At 36.1% G+C, this 24,891-nt stretch overlaps 1 protein-coding gene across 12 annotated transcripts in view; it reads right to left on the reverse strand.

Annotated features, from left to right (window-relative positions):
- The window catches only part of LOC106090181 (serine/threonine-protein kinase N), a 193,695-nt gene that overhangs the window by 53,152 nt on the left and 115,652 nt on the right, over positions 1-24,891 (reverse strand). For all 12 annotated transcript variants that reach the window (XM_013256285.2, XM_013256287.2, XM_013256286.2 and 9 more), the window contains 2 exons: positions 22,631-22,934; positions 7,638-8,191 (listed from right to left, as the gene is read on the reverse strand). In XM_013256285.2, the coding sequence (XP_013111739.2) occupies positions 7,638-8,191; positions 22,631-22,934 (858 nt within the window). The remainder of the gene's footprint in view (positions 1-7,637; positions 8,192-22,630; positions 22,935-24,891) is intronic.

Raw genomic sequence — 24,891 nt, forward strand, 5'->3', positions numbered from 1 at the left:
GGCTCAAGAAATCAAGATCCCAGATCGGTTTATATGGCAGCTATATCAAGTTATGTACCGATTTGCGTCATACTTAGTACAATTATTGGAAGTCAAAACAAAACACCTCATGCAAAATTTCAGCCAAATCGGATGAGAATTGCGCCCTCTAGAGGCTCAAGAAGTCAAGACCCAAGATTGGTTTATATGGCAGCTATACCGGATTATGAACCGATTTGGATCATATTTAGCACATTTGTTGGGAGTGATGCCAAAACACCACGTACAAAATTTCAGTCAAATCGCATAACAATTGCGCCCCCTAGAGGCCCAAGAAGTCAAGATCCAAGATCGGGTGACCCATTTACATTCCGAAACGACTTACACTAATAGGAAGTATTTATGCAAAATTTGAAGCGCCTAGCTTTAATCTTTCGAAAGTTAGCGTGCATTCGACAGACGGATGGACAGATAGAAGGACGGACATAGTTTAATCGACAATGCTCCAAACATCGATTTGATGAGTCATCCGCCGTATAGTCCTGACTTTTGACACCGAATTACTTCTTTTAATATCCGTACGTAAAAAATAATATGAGAGGTCAACGATTTTCGATAACTGAAGAAGCAGTTGATGCGTTCAGGACGCATGTATAAGAGATTCGTCAATCAGAATGGCAAAAGTGCTACGACAATTGGTTCAAACGTATACAAAAATGTATAGATCTTAATGGGGAACATTTTAAAAAACAATAAAGCGATTTTCGATGATTAACATTTGTTTTTGTGTTCTCTAATCCCGAAACATAAAAGGCAACCTTCCAATTTTGTAAAAAAAAGTTGTTGGGGTATAGTTGACTTTTTGTTGGAGTTTTTTTGGCTTATGGTTATGGCAAAATGTTTTTTTACCTTAATTTATTTTGGCACTCTTAACCTTGGGAAATGTTAGATTGATAACTCTTTCCATTTGAAAAGGGTAGTTTTAATAGTCTTTCCCTTGGAAAAAGATAGATTTGGTAGTCTTTCTCTTCGGAATGGGTAGTTTTAGTCCTCTTTCCCTTGGAAAATTGTTGTTTCAGCACTCTTTCCGTTAAAAGAGGAAAGGGTACAGTTAGTACACTTTCCGTTGGGAAAGGATAGTTTTAGTACTCTTTCCCTTGGGAGAGGGTAGTTTTAGTACTTTTTCTTTTCCTTGGGAAAGGGTAGTTCTATTACTCTTTCCCTGAGGAAAGGGTAGTTTTTCTATTCTTTCCCTTGGGAAAGTATAGTTTTACTACTCTTTCCCTTGGGAAAGGAAAGTTTTACTTATCTTTCCCTTGGGAAAGAATAGTTTTACTACTCTTTTCCTTGGGAAAGGGTAGTTTTACTACTCTTTTCCTTGGGAAAGGAAAGTTTTACTTATCTTTCCCTTGGGAAAGAATAGTTTTACTATTATTTTCCTTGGGAAAGGGTTGTTTTACTACTCTTTCTCTTGGGAAAGGGAAGTTTTTCTACTGTTTCCCTTGGGAAAGCATAGTTTTACTACTCTTTCCCTTGGGAAAGGAAAGTTCTACTTATCTTTCCCTTGGGAAAGAATAGTTTTACTACTCTTTTCCTTGGGAAAGGAAAGTTCTACTTATCTTTCCCTTGGGAAAGAATAGTTTTACTACTCTTTCTCTTGGGAAAGGGAAGTTTTTCTACTGTTTCCCTTGGGAAAGTATAGTTTTACTACTCTTTCCCTCGGGAAAGGAAAGTTTTACTTATCTTTCCCTTGGGAAAGGGTAGTTTTACTACTCTTTTCCTTGGGAAAGGAAAGTTTTACTTATCTTTCCCTTGGGAAAGAATAGTTTTACTATTATTTTCCTTGGGAAAGGGTTGTTTTACTACTCTTTCTCTTGGGAAAGGGAAGTTTTTCTACTGTTTCCCTTGGGAAAGCATAGTTTTACTACTCTTTCCCTTGGGAAAGGAAAGTTCTACTTATCTTTCCCTTGGGAAAGAATAGTTTTACTACTCTTTCCCTTGGGAAAGGAAAGTTCTACTTATCTTTCCCTTGGGAAAGAATAGTTTTACTACTCTTTCTCTTGGGAAAGGGAAGTTTTTCTACTGTTTCCCTTGGGAAAGTATAGTTTTACTACTCTTTCCCTCGGGAAAGGAAAGTTTTACTTATCTTTCCCTTGGGAAAGGGTAGTTTTACTACTCTTTCTCTTGGGAAAGGGAAGTTTTTCTACTGTTCCCCTTGGGAGAGGGTAGTTTTACTAATCTTTCCCTTGGGAAAGGATAGTTTTACTAATCTTTCCCTTGCGAAAGGATAGTTTTACTAATCTTTCCCTTAGGAAAAGGTAGTTTTACTACTCATTCCCTTAGGAAAAGGTAATTTTACTACTCTCTTCCTTGGGAAAGGATAATTTTACTACTCTTTCCCTTAGGAAAGGGCAATTTGACCATTCCTTTCCTTGGGAAAGGGTAATTCTACTACTCTTTCCCTTGGGAAAAGCTAGTTTTGCTATTGTTTAGTTTGGGAAAAGGGAGTTTTAGTACTCTTAACCTTTGGAAGGGGTAGCTTTAGTACTCTTTCCCTTGAGAAAGCATAGCTTTTGGTACTCTTTCCCTTGGAAAAGGGTTGTTTTAGAATCCTTTTCCTTGAGAGTTTAAGTCCTCTTTCCAACAGGAAAGTTCTAGTACTCTTTTCCAAGGAAAATCTTTCCTTTGGGTAAGGGTAGGTTTAGTACTCTGTACCTTGGGAAAGGGTAGTTTTTTTCAGTACTCTTAACCTTGGAAAACTATTATTTTATTACTCTTTCCCTTGGGAAAGGGTAGTTTTACTGCTCTTTCCCTTATGAGAGGTAGTTTTTTTACTTCTTCTTTTCGGGAAAAGATAGTTTTACTAATCTTTCCCTTGGGAAACTACAGTTTTGCTACTATTTTCCTTGGAAAAGGGTAGTTTTCTACGCATTTCCTTGGGAAAATGTAATTTTACTTCTCTCTCCCTTGGAAAAAGGTAATTTTACGACTCTTTCCCTTGGGAAGGGACAATTTGACTACTCCTTCCCTTGGGAAAGGGTAATTCTACTACTCTTTCCCTTGGGAAAAGCTAGTTTTACTATTGTTTCCCTTGGGAAAGGGTAGCTTTGGTACTCGTTCTCGTGGGAAAGGGTAGTTTTAGTACTCTTACCCTTGGGAAAGGGTAGTTTTAGTATTTTATCCCTTGGGAAAGTGTAGTTTTAGTATTCTATTCCTAGGGAAAGTGTAGTTTTAGTATTCTTTCTTTTGGGAAAGTGTAGTTTTAGTACTTTTTCCCTTAGGAAATGGTAGTTTTTGTAATCTTTCTTTTGGAAAAGGGTAGTTTTAGTACTCTTTTCCTGGGGAAATGATAGTTTTAGTACTCTTTCCCTAGGGAAAGGATAAATTTAGGGCTCTTTACCTTGGGAAAGAGAAGTTTTAGTACTCTTAATCTTGGAAAAAGGATAGTTTTGGTACTCTTTCCCTTTGCAAAGTGTAATTTTAGTACTCTTTCCGTTGAGAAAGGTTAGCTTCAGTACTCTCTCCCTTGGGAAAAGGTAGTTTCAGTACTCTTTTCGTTGGGAAAGGGTACAGTTGGTACTCTTTCCGTTGGGAAAGGGTAGTTTTAGTACTTGTTCCCTTGGGAAATTATAGTTTTAGTACTATTTTCTTTGGGAAAGTGTGTTTTTAGTACTCTGACCCTTGGGAAAGTGTAGTTTTAGTATCTCTCCCTTGGGAAAGGGAAGTTTTAGTATTCGTCCCCTTGAGAAAGTGTAGTTGTAGTACTCTTTCCCTTGGGAAAGGGTAGGTTTAGTGCTCTTTACGTTGGGAAAGGGTAGTTTTAGTACTCTTAACCTTGGAAAAGGATAGTTTTGGTACTCTTTCCCTTGGGAAAGAGGAGTTTTATTACTCTTTTCCTTGGGAAAGGATAGTTTAAGTATTCTTTCCTTGGGAAAAGGGTAGGTTTAGGGCTCTTTATCGTGGGAAAGGGTAGTTTTAGTACTCTTAGTCTTGGAAGAGGATAGTTTTGGTACTCTTTCCCTTGGGAAAGGTTAGTTTCAGTACTCTTTCCCTTGGGGAAGGTTAGTTTCATTACTCTTTCCCTTGGGAAAGGATAGTTTCAGTACTCTTTTCTTTGGGAAATGGTGCAGTTAGTACTCTTTCCCTTGGGAAATGGTAGTTTTAGTACTCTTTCACTTGGGAAAGTGTAGTTTAAGTACTCTCTCCCTTGGAAAAGGGTAGGTTTAGTAATCTTTCCCTTGGGAAAGGGTGTTTTTAGTACTCTTTTCTTTGGAAAAGCATAATTTTGTTACTCTTTCCCTTGGGAAAGGGTAGGTTTAGTGCTTTTTACCTTAGGGAAGGGTACTTTTAGTACTCTTAACCTTGGAAAAGGATAGTTTTGGTAGGGTAGTCTTAGTACTTGTTCCCTTGGAAAAGGATAGTTTTAGTATTCGTTCCCTTAAGAGAGGGTAGTTTTAGTACTTTTTCCCTTGGGAAAGTTTGGTGCTAGTATTCGTTCGCTTGGGAAAGGGTACTTTCAGTACTCTCTTCCATGGAAAAAGAGTATTAGAACTTTCCCTCTTTCTTTGGAAAGGTTACTTTTAGAACTCTTTCATGAAAGCACACAACTCTCGTTCATGTTAACCTATTAATTATACAGTTATTAGTGCAACAATTAATAATAACTTCACCATTCTATTACGCTCATTGGGGGTTGTACTTTTGCTCACCATATCAATTACATGGGCATGTATTCTAGCATTGTTTTCTAGTTCCACGTGGTAAAACCAATATTGTATAACTTACTTCACCCTAGGTTCACAGTACAAATCTAACTACCATGTATGTGAAATGCACCCGTGAGAGCCTCATTTATACACGTAAATGACCTATGCGAATATGTGACAAAAACCTGTTTAAAGCTAATGTTCATTACCTCTTAACTCCAACTTTTATAACAATCCATTTCACCTTCTTCACTGTGTAATACTGGTACAGCATATATTTGATCGCACAGTTATGATATTCTCAATAATTACTTTTCTCATACATGGCTTCAACTAAAACGTGTACGCTTTCTCCCAGATTATGAACGTGCATGAAAGGATTAAAATGTATTCACCACAATTAATAGGAAAGGTTAAAATGTGTTCACCACAATTAATAGAAGTTGTCTTTTTCCTATTGACACTTAAGCACCAGAAGAGCCAAAGTTCTCTTACATAGATATATAATTATGGGTCTTTACTAAGCCTATAAGAAGTTAATGTTAGTGACTTTTAAAGAGTATGTTTATTCATTTCAATCAGCCCAATAAATATTTTGAAGAATTTTTTAAACGTATTCGGCCTTAGTCACAAAACTTAATGTAGATTTGAAATAAGCTTAGTTGACATATTTCCTATACCTATTTAAAGGCTTCATAAAGTTTTGTGAATAAGGCCATAAAAAAACATTTACAAAATTTGGGCATTAAGGGTTGCCTAAAATTTGCCCCTTTAATTTTAAAATTGAAGCGTTACAGCGCCAAAGACAACAAAAAAACTAATTTTCTCAAATTTTAATGAATTTTTTAAACAATAATAATATAAATTTTTTTAATATTAGCATTAAATATTTTAATATTAAAATTAACTTTTCTTATATTTAACAAATAATGTTGCCTTTCAAATTCTCAAATTTAAATAGATTTTTAATTTTTTTTTAATATTATTTTTTGTCTAGATCCCAGTCTTTGGAAAATGAACAATCGTCATAAAACAAACATCATAAAAAAAATCAATTTTGGTATATTTTAATGCAAAACATATTTGACTAGTTTGGAGGCAATTCAGATCGTCTATAAGACAGCAGGGCAAAATACATACAAATCATAAAATTAAAATACATTCTAAAAATACGCCAAAGAACTAAAACAACAACAACAACTAATCTTCAAAATAGTTCAAATATTCAAAAGAGGCTATAAACAGAAATGAAAAACAAACAAATTCCACAAAAATATGTGGCTGAATAAAAAAAAACTAAAACAAAAACATAACAAAGGCGAATGTACTTCTTACAGAAATATGGGTCAAGCTGCCATAATAAGCCTCAAAAGGAAGAGAAGAATCTTCTTCCTCTCAAATAAAAACATCACCAAAACCAAAAAAAAACATATAAACACCTTTTGCCCATCTGTGGCCGCCTTTGTTAATGAGGGCAATGCATTATGCTGCACATGGATGGACCACATACTGTGCTCATAAACTCAAGTGCCTCACATCACCAGACAAACTGACTGACTGACTGACCGAGTCAGTGTGTGTTTGACAGACTGCCGTTTGTATGGATAACATACTTAGTGCTTGAGTTACATGCAACGTTCTTTCATTGGCAACATGTGTGATAATTGCTTTACCCACACCACATCACATCACACACCACCCCACACCCATGCCTAAAAAACATATTTTAAGACAAATCTTTGTTTTGTCTGTAAAAATATATTTTTTTTTTTTTTTGGGTAGAGGGGGTAGAGTGTAACGAGAACTCATTTAGAAAAACACATACAGATGGCAGCATGTTTTGACATAAGTTTTTAAAAATTATGAAATATTGAATGCAAAAACATAAGAGCGCATAAATGACATTAGTTGAGTACAACTTGAGAAAAAAAACATTTCAAAATTTATTTCGTATACATTGTCAACATTTACTTTTTATGAAATTTTCTCAAAATTAAATTTTTGTGAAATATTGTGTCAAAAATTTTTTTAGTGGCAAATTTTGCCAATGGTTCTTTTCTAAGGGAAATTTTGTTAAAATTTAATATGTTTTCAGAAATATTGTCCTAACTTCATTTCAGTGGGGAAATTTTATCAAAATTTTAATTTTATAGGAAATTTCGTCAAAATTAAAGTTTTACAGGAAAATTTATCAAAATTTTATTTCTATGGGAAATTGTGCCAAACTTTCAGTTCAATAGGAAATTTTGTCAAAATCTCATTTCTAAGGGAAATTTCGTTAAAATCTCATTTCTAAGGGAAATTTTGTGAAAATTTCTTTCCCCTGGACAATTTTTTCATAATTTAATTCTGTCAAAAATTCTGTCAAAATTCTCAATATTTCAATTCTATAGGAAATTTCGTCAACATTTCAGTTTTATAGGAAAATTTGTAAAATTTTATTTCTATGGGAAATTGTGCCTATCTCTCATTTCTAAGGGAAATTTTGTTAAAATTCCTTTCCTGTGGAAATTTTTTTTTTTCAAAATTTCATTTTTATGGAAAATTTTGTCAACAATTCATTTCGATGGAAGATTTTGTTTAAATTTAATCAAAATTTCTTTTTAATGGGAAATTTTATCAAAACTCCTAGTTTATATGACCTTTTACTTATATCTTGTCTATAGGAAATTTTTCCCGAAGTTTTATATCCAGGGGAAATTTAATTTTTTTTATTTTCAATGATTTTCACTTTTTTAATACAACCAAAGAAATTTTTTCTTATTGTATGTCGTCTTTCCGCATTATACATAAGCGGTTGGCAACATTTTTTATACACACTCTATTCAATGAATATTAAACGCATCATTGATTTCTTTTACAAAAAAAATAAATTTTGTAAACCAAGAGCTTATTTTTTTGAATTTAATTTCATACCAAAAACATTAAACAAATTTGTTTCTCAAAACTCACCTCCGACAAAGCCTTTTTATCCGGCACTTTATTATTTCTTAAGGTGCGTATCACATTTTTGGCTCCATCCACGACTGCGGCTTCGATGCGTAAACGATGTCGCAACTCTTCGATGCGTTCCTCCAACGAAGTTTCCAGACGTTGCGGCACCATGCCGCCCCCACCAGCACCACCCGGTACAAAACAATTGTCTGCATCGGCGGCCACTGCCACCTGTTGGGCCATTTTATAGGCATGCTCCTTATTCTGTTTGACTTTCAGTATGCGCAATCGAAGAAATTCGATTTTTGCCTTAGAATCTGTCAGCATTTGTTGAGCCTCGGCCAATAGTTTCTTATCACGACCATAGTGGCCACTTTGCAACGATTGAATCATATTCTCGGCGCCATTCTTGACTTTCATTTCAATGTTGAGTTGTTTTTCCAGTGATAGCAGCAATTTATCATTGGCGCTAAGCTGTTCGTGGCCACCGGAAATGAGACCATTACCCTCATTGTTGCCATCGCTTGAATTCCCGCCCAAACTGGCATTGGGGGTGGTGGGTGAGAGGATATCTGCAAAGGGAAAGTGAAAAAAAATATGAAAATGTTAATACGAAAAGTCAGCATTAATTATCATTTAACTAACAAAAACTTAAAAACAATTGAAATTTATAAAAAAAAGATAAGATTTGTAGTTGTTTTGGATTTAAAACATTTCTTGGTCTCTAGAGCATTTATTTTTTGTTCAAACTGTAAATTTCATTGGTACTCAGTTTTGCATGACCAAGTGTTAACATACCTGCCTTAGGAGTTAACATCTCTGTTACCGTGGTAAACAAACATTAGTTGCGCTTATTCACCACTTTGTGGCAACTGCAGTAGATGGCGCTGCTATTACAATTAAATATTTTTTTTTTTTAAGAAACTTTTAAGTTAAAATATCGAAAGTGTGTCCGTATGAGTGGTATGTATGTGTCTCTTTGACTGACAGTATTTTTTTTTTTATTTAAGGCGCCTTAACAGTCATCACATTGTATGGGAATTGTGCCAGTCTGCCTTAAAATTGAACAACAATTGCTTTCGTGTACTAAATTATGAATGAAAAGGAAATTGCAGGTGAAATTAGAAAATTAGATCTTTTGAAAAACAATGAAAGTGGATATGAAAAAAACACTTTTTGGCAGGTGTAGATAAGTACCTTCATGTTTTAATGACTAATCGCATGAGCCACATAGAATAATTGATTCATTCTACCTGAGAGTGCGATAGTCCAATCACCTCACGCACTCATTGATTGACAATCAATTATGGAGTTAAGTGAAATCATCTAAAGGAAAATTTTAAGGCACCCAAACTATTTTAGTATATATTTTGACATTGTTTTCAGGAAATTGTCTGTCATTCAATGGGGGTAATTTCATTCAAAATTTTTTATCAATGAATTTTTTTCTTTAAAACAAAAAGTAATGATTTTTTAATGTTAAAAACATCATCACTTAATTTCATCTTCAAAGGCAATATTTTTTTCATTCTTTTCTAGACCCCTTATAGTGGCGCCACTGTCGCTTTGAATATGTTCTGGCAATGCAAGGGGCGAAGGCTGCCAAGAAACGAAAGACATTCTAATTTTTTTCAAATTTATGAATGAAACAAATGTACATATCATATTCCGGAAATAGGCTGTGAATATAAATCTTATGAGACAGAAGGTTGATAAGGTTATGATAGCAACATAAAATTGATGTCAAATTAGACATGAAGATTTTGGATATTTTACAGAAAATGTCTGTTTATGTGTTTCGATGTTATTATTAAAATTGGAAATATTAACAATAGTAAAAATTAATATTTCCTTATTTTTTTATAAAAAAAAATAGGAAGCATTCTCACTTTGTTGAAGTTTTTATGGTTTTACTCTTAGATGTAATTGTACTGAATGTTGGAAGTATATTTAAAAAGAGTTGACAAGTGTTGGTTTGCTCGCATATAACAGGGGGACATGAGTAAGAGATTGAAAGAGAGAGAGAGAGAGAGAGTATGCACAAAGATCATACTTAACATATGGTGGGTGGCGTGGTATACAACACGAAAAACAATGTTAAGCTTAGCCTTTTGTGGCTGCATGATGTTATTGTTGTTATTGTCGTTGTCGTTGTTATTGTATTGCAAATATTTGGGAGTTTATTTCTCACTTCCTTGCGAAATTGCCACTTTTTGTTGTTAATAGATTTTTGACGATTTTAAAAATAACAAAATGCATTGCTACCGTATCTAATGGTTCTGAAATTAAAATCTCATACTATACAGCTTGGATTACGACTCTTAAAAAATACTTTTTTTTTTGTTGTGATGAAACTTTAAAAACCATACGCCAGAGAATTTATGTTTATTAGCCTTTTCTAACTAAGCAAGGCATTCAGCACAGAGGGAGAGCATAGACCTCGCAATAGCAAGGCATGAAAATGGACTTTTTATACCCACCACTATAAGATGGAGGGTATGCTAATGTAGTCATTCCGTTTGCAGCTTATTGAAATATTGATCTGGGAGCCCATAAAGTAAAGGGTTTTCCAATAGAAACTTGACAACCATCGAACTGTCACTGTCAATTAATTCAGAAAACTCAACGTTTTCATCATGGTAAAGTACATGAGCGAACAACGTCTGACTCCGAAATTCGGAGTCGCTGATACTTCAGAGCAAAATCACTTTCAGTTAGCTTAATGGGTTCGTCAATAAGCGAAACAAGTAAAAGCGTGCTAATTTTGGCCGGGCCAAATGTTGGGAACCCACCATCATGGATTCTGCTAAAAATTTATAGAAAATAAATTTACTTCTGTTAAACCAGCAAAACTTAAAGCGTCTAGGAACCGAACAGGGATAATCGAGAGACCTGTTTATATGGGAGCTATATCAGGTTATACACTGATTTGAACCGTACTCACCACAGTTGTTGGGAGTCATAACAGAACACTTTGTGTAAATCTTTAACCAAATCGAATAAACATTGTGGCCTGTAAGGGCTCCAAAAGTGAAATCGGAAAACCGGTTTATATGGGAGCTATATCAGGTTATAACCCGATTTGGACCTTACTTGGCACAGTTGTTGGAAGTCATAACAGAACACTTTGTGTAAAATTTTTAGCCAAATCGGGCAAAAATTGCGGAATCCAGGGGCTCAAGATGTCAAATCGGGAGATCGGTTCGTGTGGGATTATATCAGGTTATAGACCGATTTGGACTGTACTTGGCAGAGTTGTTGGAAGTCATAACAGAACTCTTTGTGCAAATCTTTAGCCAAATCAGCTATAAATTGAGGATTTTAAGGGCTCAAGAAGTCAAATCGGGAGATCGTTTTATATGGGAGCTATATCAGGTTATAGACCGATTTCGATCCTACTTGACACAGTTGTTGGAAGTCATAACAGAAAACTTTGTGCAAATCTTTAGCCAAATCGGATAATAATTGCGGCATCCTGGGCCTTCAGAAGTTAAATCGGGAGATCGGTTTATATGGGAGCTTATACATCAGGTTATAGACCGAACACTTTGTGCAAATCTTTAGCCAAATCGGATAAAAATTGCTGCTTACAGGGCCTTAAGAAGTCAAATCGGGAGATCGGTGCTATATCAGGTTATAGACCGATTTGAAACGCACTTGGCACAGTTGTTGGAAGTCATAACAGAACACTTAGTGCATATCTTTAGCCAAATTGGATAAGAATTGCGGCTTCCAGGGCCTTAAGAAGTCAAATCGGGAGATGGGTTTATATGGGAGCTATATCCAAATCTCAACCAATATGGCCCATTTGCCATCCCCCAACGACCTACATAAATATTAAGTATCTGTGGAAAATTTCAAGCGGCTAACTTTACGCGTTCGACCGCTATCGTGATTTCGTTCGACGGACGGACAGACACGTCAATATCGACCCTAGTATCCAGCGTCAGATGCGGAACGACAAACATCTGAGATACGGCCGTCCCCTTCTTTCATTCTTTAATGTTTTTCATTTGAGCCCCTTATTGCCATGGTCGGTAAATAACCTCTAACCCATAGCCGTCCTCTTCATTCACTCTCTTATGCTGTTCATTTGAGCCCTATATGGCCATGGTCGGTAAATAACTCTTGTTTTGGGGGTGTATTGGGTGGGATGACTCTTCAAACACTTCGCCCTGAATGTGAATGTCTAATGTTTGCTCTACTCTCAAATAGATAACATTTGAACCTCATTTTGCCATGGTCGTTATGTAAGTCCGGTTCGGAGGGTTTTTGGATGTGGGTTTAACACCCAGACACTTTGCTCTGACCGTGCTCTACTCCAAAATACCTTTTATTTGAGCCTCATATTGCCGTAGTGAGTAAATAAATCCAGTTTGAGAGGTTTTGTAGGGGTAGAACGAAGCCCCAGACACTTAGTTCCGAAAGTGGATATCAAATCCATCTTCTACTCCTAAATACCTTACATTTGAGCCCCATAATGCCATGATGAGTAAATATATCTGGTTAGGGGTAGGGGCTTCCCCCCAAAATTTGGCCGCAAAATTGAATATAAGACTCGTTTTCTACTCTCAATTACTTTTCTCAATTAACTTTCATCTTTCGTATCATACTCCCACCAAGTTTTCTCCTATTATGCCATTTAATTTTCAACACACTCAGAGTCTCTCTGTTATCTATCATGGTTTGAGAGAACTTTTGTATGGTGAGTTTTGTACGATTTTCCATATGTTTGCTCAGTATGGCCCATACTACACTCCATCACTCACATGAATCTATCTCTCGAACATCCAACTGCCTCCTATTATACTCACACCAAATGCCATTTGATGTCCAACACACTCACAGTCTCCCTGTTTTCTCTCACAGTTTGAGGGAAATTTTGTATGCAAAGTTTTGTTATGATTTTCCATATTTTTGCTCAGTATGGCTTATATAGTCTATATATCCCTTTGGTGTGTTTTGTTGGTGGGGGGCTTTTCTAGGCGCCATAAACATAGCCTAAAGACGAAGCTTAAGCAATTGGCTGACCACATTAAGATCAGAGATCTTATTTGGCATGACTCTATCTCAGGCACATTCAACTGCCTCGTATCATATTCTCACCAAGTGCTCTCCTTTTATGTCATTTAATTTTCAACACACTCACAGTACCTCTGTTATCTACCACAATTTGAGAAAAATTTTGTATGGTGAGTTTCATATTCCCACCAAGTGCTCTCCTATTGTGCCTTTTAATTTTCAACACACTTATAGTACCTTTGTTATCTACCACAGTTTGAAAAAAAAATTGTATGGTGAGTTTTTTACGATATTCCCCATATGTTGGCTCAGTATGGTGCATATTACGCCAACAGTTTCAGAATGGTTTGGGGAGTTAGTTAAGTTAGGCTAGGAGGCTAATCACAATTATTTTTATGCAAACTTCCCTTTTGAATTTTCTCTGTGATCACTTGTCTCTGATAGCCTTTGTATTACATTTCTACTTCTCCTGTGTGGTCTTCAATTTCCTCTTTGATTCCTTTGAGGAAATTTAATTGAAAATTGTCTACATTGATTTTGTGTAATGCAATGTTGTTTTTGTTATCTCATCTCATTTTACTATTCGAAGACATTTCAACAAAATGCCAGATATTGGCATATGTGTTTCTATGTCGTCCCTGACATTGAATGTGAAAGTGAATGGAAAGGTTAAATTGGCATTGGCATGGCTTCCTTTTCAAACGATTCGATTCGATTCGATACGATTTGAATTGATTGCAATTGTATGCAAATGCGGTGGAGGAGGAGACAAAGCGACACACTTGTAATAGGTGGGCAACAAAAGGACAGACAGACAGACGGACGAACTACCTCCCATATCAATTCAATCAATGAAAGGAAACATAAATGTACACTACCATTGAATAGTTAACAGGGTTGCCTACTCTTTTCTTCTTTCCCATATGTCGTGGGTAAGTGTTGTTGTTGTTTGTTGTTAATTTCCGGTATATCTTTTGACAACAACAACCACACAACATTCAACATTGCCTGATGACACTACAATAATTTCGTTGACATCCTCTTTATCAGACTGAGTTTATCAACAATTTCTTTAACAGCAACAACAACACAACTACTAGAGATGCTTGGATGGATGGATGAATAGATAGATATGTATTATGCGAATATGACAATATGATGATAGAGGATAGAGAGGCGCTGCTTGATGTTTAGGCTTATGATATGCTACGCTGCCCCATTGCCATTGTATAGAGGGCAATGGTGATTGGCGATGACGGCTGATGCCTGATGATGGCGTGTGTTAAAGGCGATGATGCAATTCAATTCCTATTCTTTGAGCCAACAACAATTGACTTTGCCAACGAAAAAACACATTCACAGATATTGCCTAGGAGTTGAATGTTGGCCTCATCATTATGGGGAAGCAAAAAAAAAAAAAAAAACACAGAAAGCCCGGCATGCATCCATCCATACATCAACAAAGCCATAAACATTACCCTTTTTCATGGAAAAAAAATGGAAAAATATGGGAAAAAATGAAAAAAGTTGGCATGAGGTTGCCTTAAATGGTGGGAGGGCATTGTGTATTAAGAGGTGTTATGGAATTCATTTGTGGTTTATCGTTCCCAGCATCATCTTCATTGTGTGTCGTTATCATCATATATATGAAATATGAAATCATTTTATTTTTTCACAATATTTTCCTTTTCTCTCATGCAAACAACAAGGAGAAAGCCAATTTTCATTATCTTTAGATATTTTCTTTGTCGCAGCTCGCGCATTACCCCACCTTCTCGTAGCACCATATAGACGCAGTGCGCTTATTTAGATATCTTAAATCCTCAATGGCTCCATCAACATCTAAATATCAACACCGACATCGACTGTGAGGCAGTCCGCTAGGCAACCAATGAATTGAACCAATTGCTGGCCATGGGCCAAGTTTTCATTGGGGGGTTTTTCGTACATCATCATCGTCATTGTTCTTTAGATATGCCTTTAATGAGATTTTGTACGAGGGCAGTGGGGAAAAATCGAAGAAAATAGACCATAGGCAGAGTTGCCGAACAGCCGAACTATGCAAATTAATGAAGTACAACGTTTTTATAGCTTCATTACCCATTTTTTTAATACCCCCCATAGGATGGGGGTATAATAATTTCGTCATTCCGTTTGTAACACATCGATATATTGATCTGAGACCCAACAGATTATACATGTTATTGATCGTCTTGACATTGTTAGTCGATTTAGCCATGTCCGTTCGTCCGTTTGTCTGTCGAAAGCACGCTAACTTTCGAAGGCGTAAAGCTAGGTACTTGAAACTTTGCACAAATATTTTTTATTATCGAAGGTCGGTTGTAAATGGGCCAAATCGGCACTTTTTTTGGTATAGCTGCCATATAAACCGATATCGTATCTTGGTTTTTTGAGCCTCTAAAGGCCGCAATTCTTATCCGAATTGGCTGAAATTTTGCACAAGGTATCTTATTTTACTTCCAACAACTGCGCCAAGTATGGTCCAAATCGGTTCATAACCTGATGTAGCTCCCATATAAACCGATCTCGGATCTTGACTTCTTGACCCGCTAGAGAGCGCAATTTTTATCCAATTCGGAAGAGAGTCTGCACAAAGTGTTTTTGTTTGACCATCAACAAGTATGCCAAGTATGGTCCAAATCGGTTCATAACCTGATACAGCTTCCATATAAACCGATCTCCCGATTTAACTTCTTGAGCCCTTACAAGCCGCAATTTTTGTCCGATTTTGTCTATTATGACTTCCAACATCTGTGCCAAATCAGTCTATAACCTGTTATAGCTCTCATATAAAACGGTCTCTCGACCATCCTTGTTCGGTTCCTTGAGGCTTTAATTTTTGCTGGTGTGACAGAAGTTTGCTATGTAGAAACAAAATTATGGCCTTCAACTAAATTTAGTTTGTATAAATTTTTAGCAGAGTCCATGGTGGTGGTGGTCCATGGATTCAGCCCGGTCCAACTTTGCACGCTTTTACTTGTTTAACGTATTTCCATATTTGAAGGTATTTTGGGCATTTTGTGGAAAAATTTGGGAATTCTTGTGAAAGTTCTACCCAGTCAAAAATCGAAGTATATAACTAACCTTTGTTGACATATATCCCCATTTGAGGGTATTTTGGGAATTTTTGTTAAAAAAATGTGGATTTATTTTGATAGCTTTATTAAGCTAATAAACTGTTTTAAAATCAGTTTTAAGCTCCCTTTCATACATTTTCTTCATTTTCCACTCTTTAAACATGTTTTGCCCTTTGAGGGTATTTTGGGGATTTTTTGTTAAAATATTGGGAATTGTTTTAAAAGCCTAATGCAGCTAAGAAACCTACTTTAAAAACGGTTTTTACGCACCTTTTCAAACATTTTCACCCATTTGAGGATATTTGAAGGCTCTAGCCGCCCAAGAAAATATTCTTATTGAAAGGAATTATGGGTATTCGTATACCCTCCACCAAAATATGGGGGTATACTAATTTCCTCATTTAGTTTGTAATACCTAGAAACATTCGTGTAAGGCCCCATAAGGTAAATATTCTTGATCGTTATGACATTTTAAGACGATCTGGTCATGTTTGTCCGTCCGTCGGCACGCTTACTTTCGAAGGAGTAAAGCTAGGTTCTTGAAATATGGAGATCTGTATACCCCCCACCAAAGGATACTGAATTCGTCATTTCGTTTGTAAGACCTCAAAACATTCGTGTAAGACCCCATAAGGCGCCTAAAATTATGCACAAATACTTTTTATTAGTGTAGGTTGGTTGGGATTATAAATGCGCCATATAAGTCCATCTTTTGATATAGCTGTCATATAAACCGATCTTCGATCTTGACTTCTTGAGCCACTAGAGGGCGCAATTCTTATTCGAGTTGGTTGACATTTTTCATGATATGTTTTGTTATGACTTCCAACAAGTGCTGTACTAAGTATGGTTTAAATATCTCCATAACCTGATGTAGTTGCCATATAAATTGATTTGAGATATTGTCCTCTAGAGGGCGCACTTATTTACCGATTTGGCTGAAATTTTGCGTAAAGTATTTTGTTTTGTCGCGCAACAACTATGCCAGGTCTGATCTAAATTGGTTCAAAGCCTGATATAGCTCCCACATAAACCGTTCTCCCGATTATACTTCCATAGCCTCTAGAGGGTGCAATTCTTATCTGATTTGGCTGAAACTTTGTAGAACAGCATATTTCAAGAGCTTCACCATACGTGTCAAATATGGTATGAATCGGTCTATAGCCTGATACAGCTGCCATATAAACCATTCTCCCGATTTTACTTCTTGAGCCCCCTAAAGGGAGCAATTTTTAACCGAATTGCCTGCAATTTTCATAATGACTTCTGTGGTCTCACATTCACTTTAATTATGGTGCTAATCGGACGAACTTAGCACGCTTTTACTTGTTTGCAACATACAAATTGGGCTTATTAATGAATTTTGTTTAATTTGTTTATTTCCTCATTCGAGGGTATTTTGGGGATTTTTGTCAAAAAGTTTTAGGAATTGTTTTGAATTCTCTATGCAAAGAATTTATGTTTGGGTTTAGAATTTGTCCATAACATAACCTTACAAAAATATTTGTTTATTTTTATTTTAAAAACAAATTCCCACACTTATCATTCTGCCCCTCCTTGTTTGAAATTCCCTTAGAAACTTTTGCTGTGTTAATCAGCAACTTTTAGCCCTTATTTTTTTCACACTGACACACATCATTTGTTTGGAAAAAGTTCATTTATTTTTAATCAACTCAATATTGTAGTAATAACCATACACTATATAAAAATAAATATTTTCTTAGCAGTTTATGTGGTGTCTCCTTGAAACTTGCTCTGGGCTTCTTATGGGTGATTCAGGCTAGAGTAATGTCTGGCAAATAAGAGATTAATGTTCTCGCACTACTCGCTACGTAATGATTAATGATTAGCAATGCTCTGCATGTAATTTACTTGACCATCAAAAAGGACATACGAATGCTGGTGATGGCTGATGTAGATTTTCAGCTTAGGGTTACAATGTGATATCTTCATGCATAGACCACACTGACCTTGGTCAGAGAGAAAACGTATGTCTATTTTTGTGCACCAAATGTAATGTGCTGACAAAACATTTTCATATTTTTTTCCTACTTACATTCAGGTTTAGATATAATTGGCGCCCACCAAAACTAGATTTTGTGTTTTTTGTTTTTTTTTTTTTTCATAAAAAATAGAAATTTCCGTTGTTAGAAGATGCGTTCTTAAGTTGTCGGTGGGGGCTACACAAATAAACTTGTCAACACTTCCACTGTTTGCATTGGAAAGATGTCATGAGCATGAGTTGAAATTTGTCTAAATTATGAGAGTATTGGCACATTACTGGTGGTGAGGTTGGCACCTCTTCACTTGCCTATAGCCCCAATGAGGCAATTAATAAAAATTTCAAAAAAAAAAAAAAATACAGGAAATAAGACACTTAACTTGTAATACCCCTCAATGGTGCTACTTTAAAATTCGATTTCAAAATAATGGAAAATAATGAAATATAATGGGTCCAGCGTTACAAACAAGTGCACTATGTAAGTAAGATATAGTCCGATTCGGCCCATAAATGTATTGAATACTGAACAACGTAGAAGTCATTGTGTAATATTTCAGTCCATTCGGATAAGAATTGCGCCTTGTAGGGGCTCAAGAAGCAAAAACGGGAGATTGGTTTATAGGGGAGCGGTATCAAGTTCTAGATCGATTCGGACCATATTTGACACGTATCTTGAAGGTCATGGGAGAAGCCATTGTACAAAATTTCTGCCAAATCGAATGAAAATTACGCCCTCTAGAGGCTCAAGAAGTCAAGATCGCAAATTGGTGTATATGGCAGCAATATCAGTTTATGTCCCGATTTAGGCCATACTAAACACAGTTGGTAGAAGTCATAACAAAACACCTCATGCCAAATGTCAGCCAAATCTGATGAGAACTGCGCCCTCTAGCGGCTCAAGAAGTCAAGATCCAAGATCGGTTTATATGACAGCTATACCAGGTTATGAACCTATTTGAACCATACTTGCCACAGATGTTTAGAGTGATACCAAAACACTACGTGCCAAATTTCACTCAAATGGGACTGGAAATGCGCCCTCTAGAGGCTCAAGAAGTCAAGACCCAAGATCGGTTTATATGGCAGCTATATCAAAACATAAACCGATTTTAAACATACTTAGCGCAGTTGTTAGAAGTGATACCAAAACACCACTTTCAAAATTTCAGTCAAATCGGACAAGAACTTCGCCCTCTAAAAGCTGAAGAAGTCAAGACCCAAGATCGGTTTATATGGCAGCTACATCAAGTTATGAACCGATTTCAACCATACTTAGCACAGTTGTTGGAAGCGGTACTAAAACACCATGTGCCAAATTTCACACAAATGGGACTTGAAATGCGCCCTCTAGAGGCCCAAGAAGTCAAGACCCATGATTGGTTTATATGGCAGCTATATCAAAACATGGACCAATTTGGCCCATATACCATTCCAACCGACCTACACTAATAAAAAGAATTTGTGTAAAATTTCAAGCGCCTAGCTTTACGCCTTCGAAAGTTAGCGTGCTTTCAACAGATGGACGGACCGACATGGCTAAATCGACTTTGAATGTCATGACGTTCAAAAATATACTTTGTTGGATCTCAGATGTATATTTTGATGCTTTACAAACGGAATGACGAAATTAGTTTATGATAGATGGTCTGATGATGGTATAAAAAGAAAAAAACAAGTTTAGTGGTCTAGGCCGTAAGTAATGATTATTGTCGCAACTATTGGGTTGCCCAAAAAGTAATTGCGGACTTTTCATATAGTCGGCGTTGACAAATTTTTTCACAGCTTGTGACTCTGTAATTGCATTCTTTCTTTTGTCAGTTATCAGCTGTTACTTTTAGCTTGCTTTAGAAAAAAGGTGTAAAAAAAGTATGTTTGAATAAAGTTCATTCTAAGTTTTATTAAAAATGCATTTACTTTCTTTTAAAAAATCAGCAATTACTTTTTGGGCAACCCAATATTATTAAAGGGAATATCCAGTACAGAACATTTTGTCTGATATTTTTGGCATGGGTAAGCACCCATGGGCAACGGTGACATTAGATAGGCCGACAAAACTGGAAATTCGATTGAATTCAAAAATAGACAAAATTATGACAATGTGACGGCAACCAACAGCGAGCATCACCAACAACAAATTCAGCGCCATCTGTTGGGAGATAGCAATTATTTGAATGGCCAAGCAAACCCGAACAAAGAAGAAGAGCGCTAGAAGTACAGGAGAGTGTAGAGAGGAGAGAGAGGTACTGTTTTGACAAGTTGTCTGTTCTTCGAATAAATAGAAAAGGAACTAACATTGGACTGTTTTCATTTTTATTTTTTAAACCTCCTACCCTGGGACAAGCTTCCACAATAGTCTAAAAGTTCTATAAAAACATGGCCGCAAAATATATACGTAACTTAGTGAATGCAAAGAAGAGTAAATGAAAAGAAAGTTATAATTAATATGGTATAAAAAGAAGTTAATGACCCTATACCCTCCGAGCGTATTCATAGACCAGTAAAGATCATATGGGATTCAGTAAAGATCAAACGGGCTTGGTTCAGCTGGTGTTTAATAAAAAAAACTTAAAAATATTTAAAGTTTTTCAAATCTTTAAAATTTTTGTTTAAATATTTCAGATTTTTAAAATTTTTATAATATTTAATTGTTGTCATAATTTTGAATTTTTATAATTGGTAAATAAAAAATTCCCAATTGGAGGAAATTTTCCCAAATACTCTCCTTTGCCACAATTTTGGCTTTTATTCAAAATAATTTATGCAGACATTTTTGACAAGAGCATTAAATTCCATATTTAATTGCCTAGGAAGATTTTGAATAATTCCCTTTTGATCCTAGAAAATAACAGCATTTTCTGACCCAGATGACCACACAAAAAAACCAGGAAAATATGTTAGAGTGTGTGTGGGTGTGTATACATGTGTATGTATGTGACATATACCCATTATCCAGTTTATCAGCATTAGTTAGGTTCTTAGTTTAATTTCTTTTTTATTTGTTGTGTTATTCCAAACGAATTTACCATAGACATAAAGGCAGACATTAACGTCAACACTCTATGCGAACAACGTCTCTTACTAAATAAACAAAATGAAAAATTTTAAAATTTATAATAAAAATTTGAACAAAAAAAAATACAGCATACACGTGAAGGCCAAAAACTTATATTTTGACGGCAATGGATTATTTTTGGAAGCGGACAGGCGGCAAGAGGCAAATGTTTTCGTTTTTTTTTTTGTTTTTTTCTCTGCCACCCAGACATGGGCCCAACTACTAGATGTGGAGATGCTGCTGTGTGTTGTAGTTGACGACTTTTGTTGGCCTTTGCTGCAAATGGTCTTTCAATACAGGGAGGGCTTGTGTGTCCCACAACGGACATACAAGCCTGTGGCTAAGGCAATTCACAAAAATAATAAAGAAAAAATATTGCCCAACATTTTTCATCCAACTATGATTCATCCCGCTAATTGTGTTCTACGCAAGTGTTCCAAATTTTTCAGACTGTCTGTTGCTCGTTACGATTTTAATGCAGATTTTTATGCCTCGAGTATCGTTATGTCTTAAGTGTGAAATGATGTGATTGCAGTAAATTAATCGACGGAGTAGGCTAGACCCAAAATTGAGGGCAACAGTAGTCATTTTATTTAATTTACTACAAATTATAAAAATAAAAAAGAATAAAAACATAATTAAAAAAATTAAATTAAAAAAAAAATAAAATAAATAAAAATTATATTCAAATTTCTTTAATTTGAGTCACATGACCACCCCCTGTTTGGGGGGTGTTTTGGGAAGTGGTGGGCCTCAAGAAACTTGGTACTGAAAGTTGGCATCAGTTTCGTGCTCTGCTCCCCAATACCTTTCATTTGAGCCCCATATTGCCATGGTCGGTAAATATGTAGGATTTAGGGTGTTTTGGGGAGCGGGGTTGTCCCCCAAACACTTAGACCTAAAAAAATATTAGCACCGTATTCTATTCTCAAATATAATTTGGTTGAAACACATATTGCCATTGGTTCAAGGGGAGTATATGTAATGAGGCCACCGTAGCGCAGAGGTTAGCATATCTGCCTATGACGCTGAACGCCTGGGTTCGAATCCTGGTGAGGCCATCAGAGAAAATTTTTCAGCGGTGTTTACCCCCTTACTAATACTGGCTACATTTGTGAGGTATCCTGGCATGTTAAAACTTCTCTACCAAATGGTGTCGCTATGCGGCACTCCGTTCGGACGCGACATAAAAAAGGAAGCCCCCTATCAGTGAGTTTAAACTTTAATAGGCCTGCACTCATGATATGAGGGAGTTGTATCCCCTGTTTCTTAATGGAATGATCATTGAAAATTTAGTAGTATATTAAAAAAAATATTTCGTTTCCTCTTCTCGTCATAACAATGCATAGGTGTGAACAAAACAATTTAATCAATATAAACACGCAATTAAAAAGTGTGTATAAATCTTCGTTATTTGCCAATCGACAAAGATCAAAAATAACAAAAAATAAATAAATAAATAAAACCAGTTCTATGGGTGTTAACCAAAAATTTAAAATCACCCAAGTGTTAACAACAACACAGAATATTAGCCATTTTCACTGAAAACGACACCTAAAAAGGCTAAGGCAAGAAAAAAAATATAAAAGGCGCGTGTAACACAATTGGGAATTCTTACAAATATGGCCTAAATGCTGTTGTTACTTAACCAAACAACATAGAAAACAATCAAATTTAAAGCCCCCATAGAAGCCTTTGAGACAAATCAATTTGTCATTACGACAGAGTGTGGTGTGTGTGTGTGTGTGTGGTGATGATAGCCTGCCTACTAATCAACAAATCAATGAATGTCCAAATGTAGTCGAACACAACAGACACAACTTTTGACTAAGCTTACCTCGATCATTGCCCTGCGTCAAGAGAATTTGTGATTCCAATTCTTGCAGTTCGGATTTTAATTCGGCAATTTTATTGTTGCTCTTTTTGACAATGGCAGCGACATCGTTCAACGAACGGCGATCTTTGGCAACTTCACGCAGTTTCTCTGCGCCCTCTTTGATTTTCAACTCTTTGCGTATTTCTCGTCGTATCGCCTCTTTGATCTCCTCCAAGCGGCTGGGCAAGCCACTCTCGGGTAAATTATCTGTGAAACCATATTTGTAGCTGAGTTCGTACAGGACAGGATGTTTTATGTAATCCCCCTGGAAAGAATAAAAAACAAAAAGAAAGAAAATAAAGTTTTAATAAAAAATTAAATGTAAATCTAATAGAAATGTTGGATCTTTTTTATGCAAACTGCATAGCAAACTTGTCTCTATTATTACAAGTAATAATAATAACAATAAATAAATATCTAAAATATAAATAACCCACCAATACAAGTAAACTAAGCCCAACACTCATATATAATACCCCCTTGGCGTAATTGAATTAATTTTCATGGTCACTTAGGCAGGCCCGCGAAAGCAACAACAACAAAAAACAACACAGAATATACTACCTTGGCCAGGCGGGAGAACAACTAAAAATCATGTGCAAATAAAATAACAACCTCCCCCCACCCCCCTCAAAGCACTTAGTAAGAGAGTAGAGGTTAGAGAGGCTTGAGACAGACCCAGCCAAAGCAAGAAGCAGCAGGAAAAAAAAATTGCATGGACAGTTACGTATTGAAAGAAGAAGCTCAACGAATATAATCACCCAGAAGCTGTTGCATGTGGCGCGGCATTGGCTATGGTTATGGCGTCGTCAACGTTGGCGACATTGGATTTGTTTAAAGTAACCACTCAACCAGCCAGCCAGCCATCTTTTCAGGCTGACTGGAAAGTCAGATTGGCAGCAGTCGGTGTTATGATGAGTTGATGGGTAGTTTGTAACAGTTTATATAATGGGCAAAAATCCACAACAACAATAACCACAAGACTAGCAAATTAGAAATGTCCAATACAAAAACAAAGCCACTAGAAACAACAACAGTAGCAGCAGCAATAACAACAGAATATGTATAACATGAAAAAGAGGTATCTAAAATTACCGTTATTACGGCTATAGAACATTCGCTCTTCTCTTAAGCACAGAAAAAAACCACAGAGTTGCAAAATGACGGTAGTGAGTGAGAGGCCAGTGTTGCCAATGGCAAAATCAAAAGAAACTTTACATAGGCAAAAGTAAAGAATTTTTTTTTTTAAAAAAAACTTTTTTCCAAACTTTTTTTAAGAAAATTTATTGAAATAGAAAGCTTTGAAAAGGAAACTTATTTTTGGGAAGAAAAATTTTTAAAATTCTTTTCTTTTTGCAGAAAATTTTTCTTAAGACGAACATTGGATCATCATATTAGGGCACTATTCTTCGAGCGCAGTAAGAAAGGTAAACCACCAACCGCCAATATCTCTAACCTAGATGTTCTTTTTGAGTTAGAGATATTGGCGGTTGGTGATGGGATGATGTATCACCGGTTGAATTAAAAGCTGTGTCTGATAGACTGGCTCTTTGGCTTAGGGAGATATACTTTACTATATATAAAACGCCCTCGACTGCCGCAGATCTCTCAACGAGATGGTTGGCAGATAAAATTCAGCTATTCTTGGTGACACATTCCAGGGAAACTGGAATCTGTGGGTACGCCTCCAGCGACATGTAAGCTAAGTTTTCAGGACCAGGCATTAAGGCATGAAGGAAGTGAGCATTCCAAAACTATGTGGCCTAATCTAGACTTGAAGAGATCTACTGCTTTGCTGTCACTGGCTAGAACAGATGTCTCAGTCATTGTGTCCGTCATGACAGGCCACTGCCTAATCGGAAAACATGCTCACAGACTGAAGGTTGCCAGTAACGACTTTTGCTGTGAGGACATCGAAGAAGAAGAGACTATAGAACACCTTCTGTGTGTGTGTCCCGCTCTGGCGCTCAGAAGGAGTTCCATTTTAGGTTCTCATTTCTTTGAGAACCTTTTTTTTGATTTTTTGTTTTGGTAAAAATGTTAGTAAAATATTTGGTTTGCAAACATTTTTCGAAATTGTATTTAAAAAAAATGTCTCTTATACGAAATTTGTTGAGCAATTTTCATTCAACAGCATTTGTTGGAATTTTATTGTCACACAAAATTTTTACGAAATTTATTTTTCAATTTTACATAAATTCTTTTTGTCCAAATTCATTTTG

Source organism: Stomoxys calcitrans, chromosome 5 (assembly GCF_963082655.1).
Source record: "Stomoxys calcitrans chromosome 5, idStoCalc2.1, whole genome shotgun sequence".
Classification (NCBI taxonomy): domain Eukaryota; kingdom Metazoa; phylum Arthropoda; class Insecta; order Diptera; family Muscidae; genus Stomoxys; species Stomoxys calcitrans.